Source organism: Procambarus clarkii, chromosome 41, assembly GCF_040958095.1.
Source record: "Procambarus clarkii isolate CNS0578487 chromosome 41, FALCON_Pclarkii_2.0, whole genome shotgun sequence".
Classification (NCBI taxonomy): Eukaryota; Metazoa; Arthropoda; class Malacostraca; order Decapoda; family Cambaridae; genus Procambarus; species Procambarus clarkii.
This window is the reverse complement of record NC_091190.1, coordinates 4,351,151-4,364,866: the sequence shown is the minus strand read 5'-3', so window position 1 is coordinate 4,364,866 and position 13,716 is coordinate 4,351,151. Positions and strand designations below refer to the sequence as shown.

Genomic DNA, 13,716 nt, shown 5'->3' with positions numbered 1-13,716 from the left:
TTAACCCGCTCCACCACCTGCTCAGACCCTTAAGAGATGGTAATTTCGGAGTATTTAAATACCCCAAAGATCATCACCTCCCAAGAGCACTAGAGCAAGTGAGGGGTCATTTATACGTTTATTTCATCAAGTCCCTGTTAATATGGGAGAACACTGTGTCTATGAACTTAAGGCACAACTCTCCTAAACACGAGAGTGAAGTATACAACTTTAGAACACTTTCCCACCAGGAGACTCGAACCCTAGCCAGCACAGAAGCCTTCCAGCAACTGGCATAACAGGTACGCCTTAACCCGCTCCACCACCTGCTCAGACCCTTAAGAGATGGTAATTTCGGAGTATTTAAATACCCCAAAGATCATCACCTCCCAAGAGCACTAGAGCAAGTGAGGGGTCATTTATACGTTTATTTCATCAAGTCCCTGTTAATATGGGAGAACACTGTGTCTATGAACTTAAGGCACAACTCTCCTAAACACGAGAGTGAAGTATACAACTTTAGAACACTTTCCCACCAGGAGACTCGAACCCTAGCCAGCACAGAAGCCTTCCAGCAACTGGCATAACAGGTACGCCTTAACCCGCTCCACCACCTGCTCAGACCCTTAAGAGATGGTAATTTCGGAGTATTTAAATACCCCAAAGATCATCACCTCCCAAGAGCACTAGAGCAAGTGAGGGGTCATTTATACGTTTATTTCATCAAGTCCCTGTTAATATGGGAGAACACTGTGTCTATGAACTTAAGGCACAACTCTCCTAAACACGAGAGTGAAGTATACAACTTTAGAACACTTTCCCACCAGGAGACTCGAACCCTAGCCAGCACAGAAGCCTTCCAGCAACTGGCATAACAGGTACGCCTTAACCCGCTCCACCACCTGCTCAGACCCTTAAGAGATGGTAATTTCGGAGTATTTAAATACCCCAAAGATCATCACCTCCCAAGAGCACTAGAGCAAGTGAGGGGTCATTTATACGTTTATTTCATCAAGTCCCTGTTAATATGGGAGAACACTGTGTCTATGAACTTAAGGCACAACTCTCCTAAACACGAGAGTGAAGTATACAACTTTAGGACACTTTCCCACCAGGAGACTCGAACCCTAGCCAGCACAGAAGCCTTCCAGCAACTGGCATAACAGGTACGCCTTAACCCGCTCCACCACCTGCTCAGTCCCTTAAGAGATGGTAATTTCGGAGTATTTAAATACCCCAAAGATCATCACCTCCCAAGAGCACTAGAGCAAGTGAGGGGTCATTTATACGTTTATTTCATCAAGTCCCTGTTAATATGGGAGAACACTGTGTCTATGAACTTAAGGCACAACTCTCCTAAACACGAGAGTGAAGTATACAACTTTAGAACACTTTCCCACCAGGAGACTCGAACCCTAGCCAGCACAGAAGCCTTCCAGCAACTGGCATAACAGGGGTTATGCATAACCCCTGTTATGCCTAACCTATGCCTTCCAGCAACAGGGGCATAACAAGGCGTACCTGTTATGCCAGTTGCTGGAAGGCTTCTGTGCTGGCTAGGGTTTGAGTCTCCTGGTGGGAAAGTGTTCTAAAGTTGTATACTTCACTCTCGTGTTTAGGAGAGTTGTGCCTTAAGTTCATAGACACAGTGTTCTCCCATATTAACAGGGACTTGATGAAATAAACGTATAAATGACCCCTCACTTGCTCTAGTGCTCTTGGGAGGTGATGATCTTTGGGGTATTTAAATACTCCGAAATTACCATCTCTTAAGGGTCTGAGCAGGTGGTGGAACGGGTTAAGGCTAAACACTATAACAAATATTTATATAATGACTACAAATCTACAAAAAATGTATGTAAAATACAAACAGAATAAACGACAATTATAAAGTACTAACCAAAATCTTATAAAAACTCAAATATTAAATAAAATTAAATACCAAAAAATGTATTATATATCCTAAATAAAAGATTATATTAATGTACAATGTCAAGACTTGAAATAAGTAAGAAAGGGCAAAGACATGGTAAACTAAACAAAAAATTAAACTACCAAAATGAACTAAAAATCAAATTACAGGGCCTACTGTGCACTATACAGTGTACAATTGAACAGCTGAAAGGTTGCTATTTAACAGAGGCCGCCGCTCCTTTATATATAAGGATTCCATTACTCTCAAATCTGACTGGCCATTCATACAAGTGTCCAGAATTTTAAAATCAGATTCCAGCAGAGAATGATCAAACTCACAACAATGGTTTCTAATCTCCGAAAATGCTGGTTTAGACAATGGTAATCCAGTCCTAAAAGATAATCCCCGGTGCTCAAGTATCCTAATCTTAAAGTTCCGAATGGAACTCCCGACATATCCAGCATTACAGCTGGAACAATTATACATATATACGACATTTGAGCACAAGGGGGTAGGCACTTTATCTTTAAATTTAAAATAAGAGCCTATGGTATTTGTGTTGACAAAAATAAATCTAAAGTCTACTTGAGGATAACACTGCTGCAACAGTCTCCTCAAACGACTCCTTACAGAAAAGCTAATACTGCCATAAAATGGTAATTTAATATATTTAAGATCCCTTTCAACTGTAGTAATCCTACACAATGGGTGAAACTTCTTATTTAAGAAATTCCTTATAAAAGTATAAACCATATGCAAAGGATAACCATTATTTGAAAAAAATTTCACAAGAAAATTAATTTCCTGATCAAAGTTATTCCAATTAGAACAAAAAACAAAGGCACTATTCAGTAGAGTGTTAATTGCATTTTTCTTAAAAATATCAGGAACAAAGGAATTAAAATGAGTATGAGTTCTTTGTTTACCAGCTATTTGATTGTGATTTCTGTTTTTTCTTTTAGATCTGATGATGAATACGAGAAGCATTCGAAACGTTATGCATTTTAAAGTAAAGATTCTGAAACAAGATGTTCAGTATATCCCTGGTTTTCCTATTTATCTTAAAATATATATATATATATATATATATATATATATATATATATATATATATATATATATATATATATATATATATATATATATATATATATATATATATATATATATGTACATATATACATATATATTTATATATATATATATATATATATATATATATATATATATATATATATATATATATATATATATATATATACATATATATTTATATATATATATATATATATATATATATATATATATATATATATATATATATATATATATATATATATACATATATATTTATATATATATATATATATATATATATATATATATTTATATATATATATATATATATATATTTATATATATATATGCGAACAAGCCTAAATGGTCCCCAGGACAATATGCAACTGAAAACTCACACCCCAGAAGTGACTCGAACCCATACTCCCAGAAGCAACGCAACTGGTATGTACAAGACGCCTTAATCCACTTGACCATCACGACCGGACATAATGAGGTGATAGCCGAGGCTATTTGAACCACCCCACCGCCGGCACTCGGATAGTAATCTTGGGCATAGCATTTTACCAAATCACCTCATTCTTTGGGGCACACGTGAGGAACACAAATGCGAACAAGCCTGAATGGTCCCCAGGACAATATGCAACTGAAAACTCACACCCCAGAAGTGACTCGAACCCATACTCCCAGAAGCAACGCAACTGGTATGTACAAGACGCCTTAATGCACTTGACCATCACGACCGGACATAATGAGGTGATAGCCGAGGCTATTTGAACCACCCCACCACCGGCACTCGGATAGTAATCTTGGGCATAGCATTTTACCAAATCACCTCATTGTTTGGGGCACACGTGAGGAACACAAATGCGAACAAGCCTGAATGGTCCCCAGGACAATATGCAACTGAAAACTCACACCCCAGAAGTGACTCGAACCCATACTCCCAGAAGCAACGCAACTGGTATGTACAAGACGCCTTAATCCACTTGACCATCACGACCGGACATAATGAGGTGATAGCCGAGGCTATTTGAACCACCCCACCGCCGGCACTCGGATAGTAATCTTGGGCATAGCATTTTACCAAATCACCTCATTCTTTGGGGCACACGTGAGGAACACAAATGCGAACAAGCCTGAATGGTCCCCAGGACAATATGCAACTGAAAACTCACACCCCAGAAGTGACTCGAACCCATACTCCCAGAAGCAACGCAACTGGTATGTACAAGACGCCTTAATCCACTTAAGGATTATCCACGCCTTAATTCGCATTTGTGTTCCTCACGTGTGCCCCAAAGAATGAGGTGATTTGGTAAAATGCTATGCCCAAGATTACTATCCGAGTGCCGGCGGTGGGGTGGTTCAAATAGCCTCGGCTATCACCTCATTATGTCCGGTCGTGATGGTCAAGTGGATTAAGGCGTCTTGTACATACCAGTTGCGTTGCTTCTGGGAGTATGGGTTCGAGTCACTTCTGGGGTGTGAGTTTTCAGTTATATATATATATATATATATATATATATATATATATATATATATATATATATATATATATATATATATATATATATATATATATATATACATATATATATATATATATATATATATATATATATATATATATATATATATATATATACATATATATATATATACATATATATATATATATATATATATATATATATATATATATATATATATATATATATATATATATATATATATATATATATATATAAATGCAACTGACGATCACGTAACACAGATCATTGGCATGCAGAAAACCCACATAGAAATGGGAAAGGAAGTTTTACTTTTCGTCTGGTTGGAACCTTTTTCAACAACAGACTGGCTTACGTGGAGCAGAGGGAGGATGGAGGCCAATGTCTGCGACCTGACCACCCATCCCCAGGGAGAGATGTAGTCAGAAACAGGTATAGAGAAGCTTAAAACATTCCAGAAGTAACAAGTGGTCAAAGAAAATACGTAGGTATGATTGAATAAACAAAAAGACTCATAGAAAATATACATAATATTTGCATTATAACATTGTGTTGAGACATTGTAACACTCTCTATCAGAATTTTGCTTTAATTATTGTGCAATATTGCAACTTAAAAAAAGGTCATGTTTGTACATACCAGTAATAGCATTGAGAAGATTTAGACAATGACTGATTAGGGCAGACTCAATCAAATTCCGTTGGACGAAACCGCTGCAGTTGGTAATGCTTTTCACCCCTTCCCAATTAATAGTGTGATCACACAAACTTGTATGTAATGCACTTGACGTTTGGGCTGTTGTAAATACTATAAGCATGTTAGGACAAACGTAATTGTAAGGATTTTCCAGGTTGTCTGAGTTACCAGCCTCTGACCTGCAATGATTGTGAGTCTGTATTTCGGACACATTGAAAATCCTTACAATTACGTTTGTCTCAAACTGTCTCATTGTCTAATTAGGCTGTGCGTTGGTTTCTTGTGAGTATGATTGACTAACATTTGACCGGTGATTTGAGAGAGGGCTAAGGTTGGTCTCCGAAGATTAGAAATTTAGAGCAAGGGTAAATTAGGATGTGACCAGCGGTGGCTGTGTGGATATTAGTTTGGGACTCATAGAGACGTAGTGAGCTGATGTATATATGTGTGAAATATTATGTACATAGTAAATACATAGATTTACACTTAGCTGTGTTTAGTTAACCCCTGTGTTCCCTTGCTATTTCGATAGCCTCTGTGTAGGAGGCTGGCGCATGTATTTGAAAGGTATTTGTGCTTATGAATACATCACTGGTGATGATATAATGAGTCCATATATAGTGGGATAATGTGAAATAGTGGAGACTGAGTATTAATAGTTAGCACAGTGGTGTATTCGGCACAACTCCTACACTAGGGAAACCAACACCACTGAATTACATACGTTTATGGATTGTCCAATACTGATTTATACCTACAGTTCCTGATGGTCATTGTTGCTCTTCAGAACTTCAACATTTCTCAATAAAGCTATCACTATTCATCTCCCAAGTATTGTCAGAGTGGCTTCATTTTGGTGTCTGCTGATGAACTAAGGTTGGTCGGCTGTCACCTTTGCCTTAAGACGTAGAACTACCAGACACGGCTGTCGCCTTTGATGATGTTGTTGTTTCAGATTCAGCTACTCTCAACAAAAAGTTCCAAGTAGCAAAGGCTATGGTGAGCCCGTAGTGGTCTTACATAAGAACATAAGAACAAAGGTAACTGCAGAAGGCCTATTGGCCCATACGAGGCAGCTCCTATCTATAACCACCCAATCCCACTCATATACTTGTCCAACCCGCGCTTGAAACAATCGAGGGACCCCACCTCCACCACGTTACGTGGCAATTGGTTCCACAAATCAACAACCCTGTTACTGAACCAGTATTTACCCAAGTCTTTCCTAAATCTAAACTTATCCAATTTATACCCATTGTTTCGTGTTCTGTCTTGTGTTGATATTTTTAATACCCTATTGATATCCCCCCTGTTATGTCCATTCATCCACTTGTAAACCTCTATCATGTCACCCCTAACTCTTCGCCTTTCCAGTGAATGCAACTTATGCTTTGTTAATCTTTCTTCATATGAAAGATTTCTAATTTGGGGAATTAACTTAGTCATCCTACGTTGGACACGTTCAAGTGAATTTATATCCATTCTATAATACGGCGACCAAAACTGAACTGCATAATCTAAATGGGGCCTAACCAGAGCAAGATATAGCTTAAGAACCACACCAGGTGTCTTGTTACTAACGCTTCGATTAATAAATCCCAGTGTCCTATTCGCCGTATTACGAACATTCATGCATTGATCATTTTGTTTTAAATTCTTACTAATCATAACTCCCAGATCCCTTTCGCAATCCGACTTCGCAATCTCACCACCATCTAGCTCGTATCTTGTAACTCTATCATCATTACCTAGCCTCAGAACTTTACATTTATCAGCATTAAACTGCATTTGCCTATCCTTTGACCATTTCAAAACCCTATCTAGATCAACTTGAAGTGATAGTGAGTCCTCCTCCGAATTAATTTCCCTACCATCGGCAAATTTGCAAATGTTGCTACTCAAACCTGAATCTAAATCATTTATATATATTATAAACAACAGAGGTCCCAGGACAGAGCCCTGAGGTACTCCACTAACAACATTATCCCACTCTGACTTAACCCCATTTATACAAACTCTCTGTTTCCTTTGGAATAGCCATCTTATCTTGAGGTTATCTTGAGATGATTTCGGGGCTTTAGTGTCCCCGTGGCCCGGTCCACGACCAGGCCTCCACCCCCAGGAAGCAGCCCGTGACAGCTGACTAACACCCAGGTACCTATTTTACTGCTAGGTAACAGGGGCATAGGGTGAAAGAAACTATGCCCATTGTTTCTCGCCGGCGCCCGGGATCGAACCCGGGACCACAGGATCACAAGTCCAGTGTGCTGTCCGCTCGGCCGACCGGCTCCCTAATCCAAGTTAATATAGCACCCCCAATACCATGAGCTTCTATTTTTTTAATTAGTCTTTCATGTGGCACTGTATCAAAAACTTTGCTAAAGTCAAGGTACACAACATCACAATCCTTACCAATATCAACTGCCTCAATTATGCTGGAATAAAAAGTTAGCAAATTTGTTAAACATGAACGGCCATTTGTAAAACCATGTTGCGACTCATTTATTAATTTATGTTTTTCAAGATGGAGACGAATTGTATTTGCAATTATTGATTCAAGTAACTTTCCCACAATAGACGTTAGGCTAATTGGCCGATAGTTTGACGCAAGTGATCTATCTCCTTTCTTAAAAATTGGTACCACATTAGCTACCTTCTATGACTCTGGCACTCTGCCTGACTATTGATTTATTAAATATGGTAGAAAGTGGCTCGGAAAGCTCCTCTTTGCATTCTTTAAGCACCCTGGCAAACACTTCATCCGGCCGTGGGGATTTGTTTGGTTTTAGTTTTTCTAATTGTTTAATTACAACCTCCCTGGTAACTGCTAAACTAGTCAACCTGTCCTCATCCCCACCCACTTGTTCGGCTGAAGGTATATTGTTAAGTTCTTCTTTAGTAAATACAGATATAAAATATTTGTTAAAAATACTACTCATCTCCTTGTCATTATCCGTTATTTGACTTGTCTCAGATTTTAATGGACCTAACCTTTCCCTAGTCTTAGTTCGATATAACTGAAAAAACCCTTTAGGATTTGACTTTGCTTGCTCTGCTATGCGAACTTCATAGTTTCTTTTTGCTTTCCTAATCTCTTTTTTAACATTTCTATCAAGTTGTATGAATTCCTGTTCTAAACTGACTTCCCCATTTTTAATCCTTTTGTACCAAGCTCTCTTTTTACCTATAAGGTTCTTTAAATTATTTGTTATCCACTTTGGGTCATTAGTATTCGATCTATTCAATTTGTATGGTATACTACGTTCCTGTGCTTTGTTTAGAATGTTCTTAAATAAGTTATATATTAAATCCACATCGAAATCCCCTTCTACGTTACCTATCGCTGGGTTCATGTCTCGCTCAAAGACCGGCCCACACCCCATACCCAAGACTTTCCAATCTATTTGACCCCAAAAATTTCTTAGGCTATTAAAATCAGCTTTTCGAAAATCTGGCACTTTAACAGAATTTTCTCCTACAGGTCTATTCCATTCTATGCTAAATCTGATTACTTTGTGATCACTGTTCCCTAGCTCACTCCCTATTTCGATGTCATTAATTTGTGTTTCCCTGTTAGTTAACACTAAATCTAAAATATTATTTTCCCGCGTTGGTTCCTTAATGTGTTGCATAAGAAAGCAATCGTCAATTAATTCTAGAAAATCTTCTGCTTCACTATTCCCTGTTTTGTTCAACCAGTTTATTCCACTAAAATTAAAGTCACTCATGACATAAATACTGTTAGATCTAGATGCTCTAGATATTTCATCCCATAGAGGCTTTGCTTTTATTCTGTCTAAATTTGGTGGCCTATATATAACTCCTATTATAATATTATTAGCTTTTTCGTTTAATTCTATCCAAATAGTTTCTGTGTGTGGCTCAGTTTTGATTCCCTCTTTGAGACTACATTTCAAATTGTCCCTAACATATATGGCTACTCCCCCTCCTCGTCTAATATATCTATCTGTGTGAAATAGTTTAAATCCATTTATCTGATATTCAGCTAATAGTTCTCTATTTTCTACATTCATCCACGTTTCTGTAAGTGCAATAATATCTATTTTTTCTGTGCAGACAAGAGCATTTAATTCATTAATTTTATTTCTTAGACTTCTACTGTTAGTGTAATATACCCTAAGGGAATTGTTATTTTGAGGCCTTTTTCTTTCCCTGATCATTTTGCCAATTCTTTTCTCCCACGAACACATACTTTTATTACCTCCTTCCTCCAAATCAATTCCCATATCACTATCTACTAACAGTTTAAACCCAAACTAACACCTCTAACCACTGGTTCCAACGAGTTCGCAACAGTAACAACCCCAGCCCTCGATAGATGCACCCCATCACGAGCATACATTTAATTTCTTCCATAGAAGTGTTCCCAGTTGTCTATGAAAGATATTGCATTTGATTTGCAATATCTTTCCAGCCGGCAATTGACACCAAGTGCCCTCGACATCCATTCATTTCCCACTCCCTTTCTTGGAAGAATGCCACATATGATCGGGATTTCTCCCTTGCTCCTAACTAATTCAATGGCTGTCCTGAATCTCTGTATTAGTTCCTCACTCCTAACTCGCCCAACATCATTACCCCCTGCACTAATACAAATAATGGGTTTCTTCCCATTTCCCGTCATAATATCATTCATGTTTCCAACAATATCACCAATTCCAGCTCCCGGATAGCAAACCCTTAATCTGTTCCCCCTATCTCTGGCACAAAACGTTCTGTCTAAATACCTCACCTGGGAATCTCCCACAACCAAAATTCGCTTCGGTACCTCCTTAACTTTCTGAGCAAAGTTAACTTTACCTGGCAAAGGAGCGGGGATGTAACTGATATCTATCAGCCACATTTGCCGTCTATATATTTATATATGTATCAGACTATTGACTCATCAATATACAAGCGACCCAACATGCCACTTACGGGTTCAATAATCCGTCCGTCATCAGTTAGCAGGAAGCCGGCCAGTTCTGGTACGATGATGAGCACCACGGGGTCAGAACTAACCCAACCCTGGACAGTGTTGTAGCCCGACACCACACAAGAATAGTTACCGCTCTGAAAACAAATACCAGACACAAGATTAATATTATTAATACTGTTTTAATGAATTAATACTGTGTTTTATTTAATGAAAATTCAAATTACAAAAATGTGCTCTCATTAAAAAGAGCACATTGGTCGACTTTGACCATTGGCTCTGGTGCCTTTCACTAATTCCGTGACCAATTGTTATTTATTGAAACTGATGGTTCGCCTTCACAAGATCAATGTGATCGGTGCGGCCATCTCTGCTTCACAAGGTCCTGACAACACCCCCATTACTGCTTCTCCTCCACCCACCTCTATTGGGCCCATCTTTCTCCTTCAATACTTATACTGCGATAATGACCTATTTGTAGATGTCTCGCTTGGCACAAATCTGAATGTTTCCCTTTATGATGTTCATCCCTGTCCTCCATACAGAACCCCACTCGTGAAATTTTGCATGACCCTGACATGAATAGTGAAGTACACCCTCCCACTATTATGTAACACATTTGCCATTACACTTTTATGTACCTTACTCCCTTCTACTGCTCTGTTTCAGACGGTGTTGGCAACTGCTTTGTTTTTCTTGATCAAACTGTAACTGATCTGTATTAACAACCGCTGCCACTACTGTAAGAACCAGTAGCGACTAACACTGCCACTATTGTAAGAACCAGTAGCGACTACCACTGCCACTATTGTAAGAACCAGTAGCGACTACTGCGGCCACTATTGTATGAACCAGTAGCGACTAACACTGCCACTATTGTATGAACCAGTAGCGACTACCACTGCCACTATTGTAAGAACCAGTAGCGACTACTGCGGCCACTATTGTAAGAACCAGTAGCGACTACTGCGGCCACTATTGTATGAACCAGTAGCGACTACTGCGGCCGCTATTGTAAGAACCAGTAGCGACTAACACTGCACTATTGTAAGAACCTGTAGTGACTACTGCGGTCACTATTGTATGAACCAGTAGCGACTACCACTGCCACTATTGTATAAACCAGTAGCGATTACTGCGGCCACTATTGTATGAATCAGTAGCGACTACCACCGCCACTATTGTATGAACCAGTAGCGACTACTGCGGCCACTATTGTATGAATCAGTAGCGACTAACACTGCCACTATTGTATGAACCCGTAGCGACTACTGTGGCCACTATTGTATGAACCAGTAGCGACTAACACTGCCACTATTGTATGAACCAGTATGAATCAGTCAGTCAGATGCAGTCACAGTGAGAGGTTGTGTTAGCTGGAGCTCCGATTCTAGTAACATTATTATTGCAATAATGGAAGGATTAGTGAAGGATTTGGTGAGTCTGGTTGGAGCTCTGAGAGCAGAGATGGATTCCCTGCGGGAGGAGGTACGACGGCTGAAACTTCGGGAGGAAACGAAGGAGGAGGCCAGTGTTGACGGGAGCTCATTAAGAAGGACTGACAGGACCAGTAATAAGGAGACCTCGTCTTGGCAAGTTGTGAAAGACAGGGGTCTTAAGAAGACCTTGGCAAAACCGACAACTAATAGCCTACACCTAAGGACTTTTAACGCTCTTGACGTATTAGAGGACGAGTGCTGTGGTGAACCTGTTGTTCAAAGAGGAGGCAAAGCAACGAGGAACATTGAAGCGCAGGTCCCTCAAACTGCTCGAAAGAAAAAGGGAGAATCGAAGCGAATTTTGGTTGTGGGAGATTCCCAGGTGAGGTATTTAGACAGAACGTTTTGTGCCAGAGATAGGGGGAACAGATTAAGGGTTTGCTATCCGGGAGCTGGAATAGGTGATATTGTTGGAAACATGAATGATATTATGACTGGAAATGGAAACAAACCCATTATTTGTATTAGTGCAGGGGGTAATGATGTTGGGCGAGTTAGGAGTAAGGAACTAATACAGAGATTCAGGACAGCCATTGAATTAGTTAGGAGCAAGGGAGGAATCCCGATCATATGTGGCATTCTTCCAAGAAAAGGAGTTTGAAATGAATGGATGTCGAGGGCACTTGGTGTCAATTGCCGGCTGGAAAGATATTGCAAATCAAATGCAATATCTTTCATAGACAACTGGGAACACTTCTATGGAAGAAATTAAATGTATGCTCGTGATGGGGTGCATCTATCGAGGGCTGGGGTTGTTGCTGTTGCGAACTCGTTGGAAGAAGTGGCTAGAGGTGTTTGTTTGGGTTTAAACTGTTAGTAGATAGAAGTATGGGAATTGATTTGGAGGAAGTAGGTAATAAAAGTAAGTGTTTGTGGGAGAAAGGAATTGGCAAAATGATCAGGGAAAGAGAAGGGCCTCAAAATAATAATTCACTTAGGGTATATTACACTAACAGTAGAACTCTAAGAAATAAAATTAACGAATTAAATGCTCTTGTCTGCACAGAAAAAATAGATATTATTGCACTTACCGAAACGTGGATGAATGTAGAAAAAAGAGAACTATTAGCTGAATATCAAATAAATGGATTTAAACTATTTCACACAGATAGATATATTAGACGAGGAGGTGGAGTAGCCATATATGTTAGGGACAATTTGAAATGAAGTCTCAAAGAGGGAATCAAAACTGAGCCACACACAGAAACTATATGGATAGAATTAAACGAAAAAGCTAATAATATTATAATAAGAGTTATATATAGGCCACCAAATTTAGACAGAATGGAAGCAAAGCATCTATGGGATGAAATATCTAGAGCATTTAGATCTAACAGTATTTACGTCATGGGTGACTTTAATTTTAGTGGAATAAACTGGTTGAACAAAACAGGGAATAGTGAAGCAGAAGATTTTCTAGAATTAATTGACGATTGCTTTCTTACGCAACACATTAAGGAACCAACACGGGAAAATAATATTTTAGATTTAGTGTTAACAGGGAAACACAAAATAATGACATCGAAATAGGGAGTGAGCTAGGGAACAGTGATCACAAAGAAATCAGATTTAGCATAGAATGGAATAGACCTGTAGGAGAAAATTCTGTTAAATTGCCAGATTTTCGAAAAGCTGATTTTAATAGCCTAAGAATTTTTTTGGGGCAAATAGATTGGAATGTCTTGGGTATGGGGTGTGGGCCGGTCTTGGAGCGAGACATGAACCCAGCGATAGGTGACTTAAATGGGGATTTCGATGTGGATTCAATATATAACTTATTTAAGAATATTCTAAACAAAGCACAGGAACGTAGTATACCATACAAATTGAATAGATCGAATACTAATGACCCAAAGTGGATAACAAAGAATTTGAAGAACCTTATAGGTAAAAAGAGAGCTTGGTACAAAAGGATTAAAAATGGGGAGGTCACTTTAGAACAGGAATTCGTACAACTGGTTAGAAATGTTAAAAAAGAGATAAGGAAAGCAAAAAGAAACCATGAAGTTCGCATAGCAGGGCAAGCAAAGACAAATTCTATAGGGTTTTTTCAGTTATATCGTACTAAGACTAGGGAAAGGATAGGTCCATTAAAAACTG

At 38.7% G+C, this 13,716-nt stretch overlaps 1 protein-coding gene across 1 annotated transcript in view; it reads right to left on the bottom strand.

The window, feature by feature from the left end:
- The window catches only part of LOC138373087 (uncharacterized), a 251,001-nt gene that overhangs the window by 189,491 nt on the left and 47,794 nt on the right, over positions 1-13,716 (bottom strand). The window contains exon 8 of the mRNA XM_069339112.1: positions 10,120-10,254. Coding sequence (XP_069195213.1) covers positions 10,120-10,254 — 135 coding nt within the window. The remainder of the gene's footprint in view (positions 1-10,119; positions 10,255-13,716) is intronic.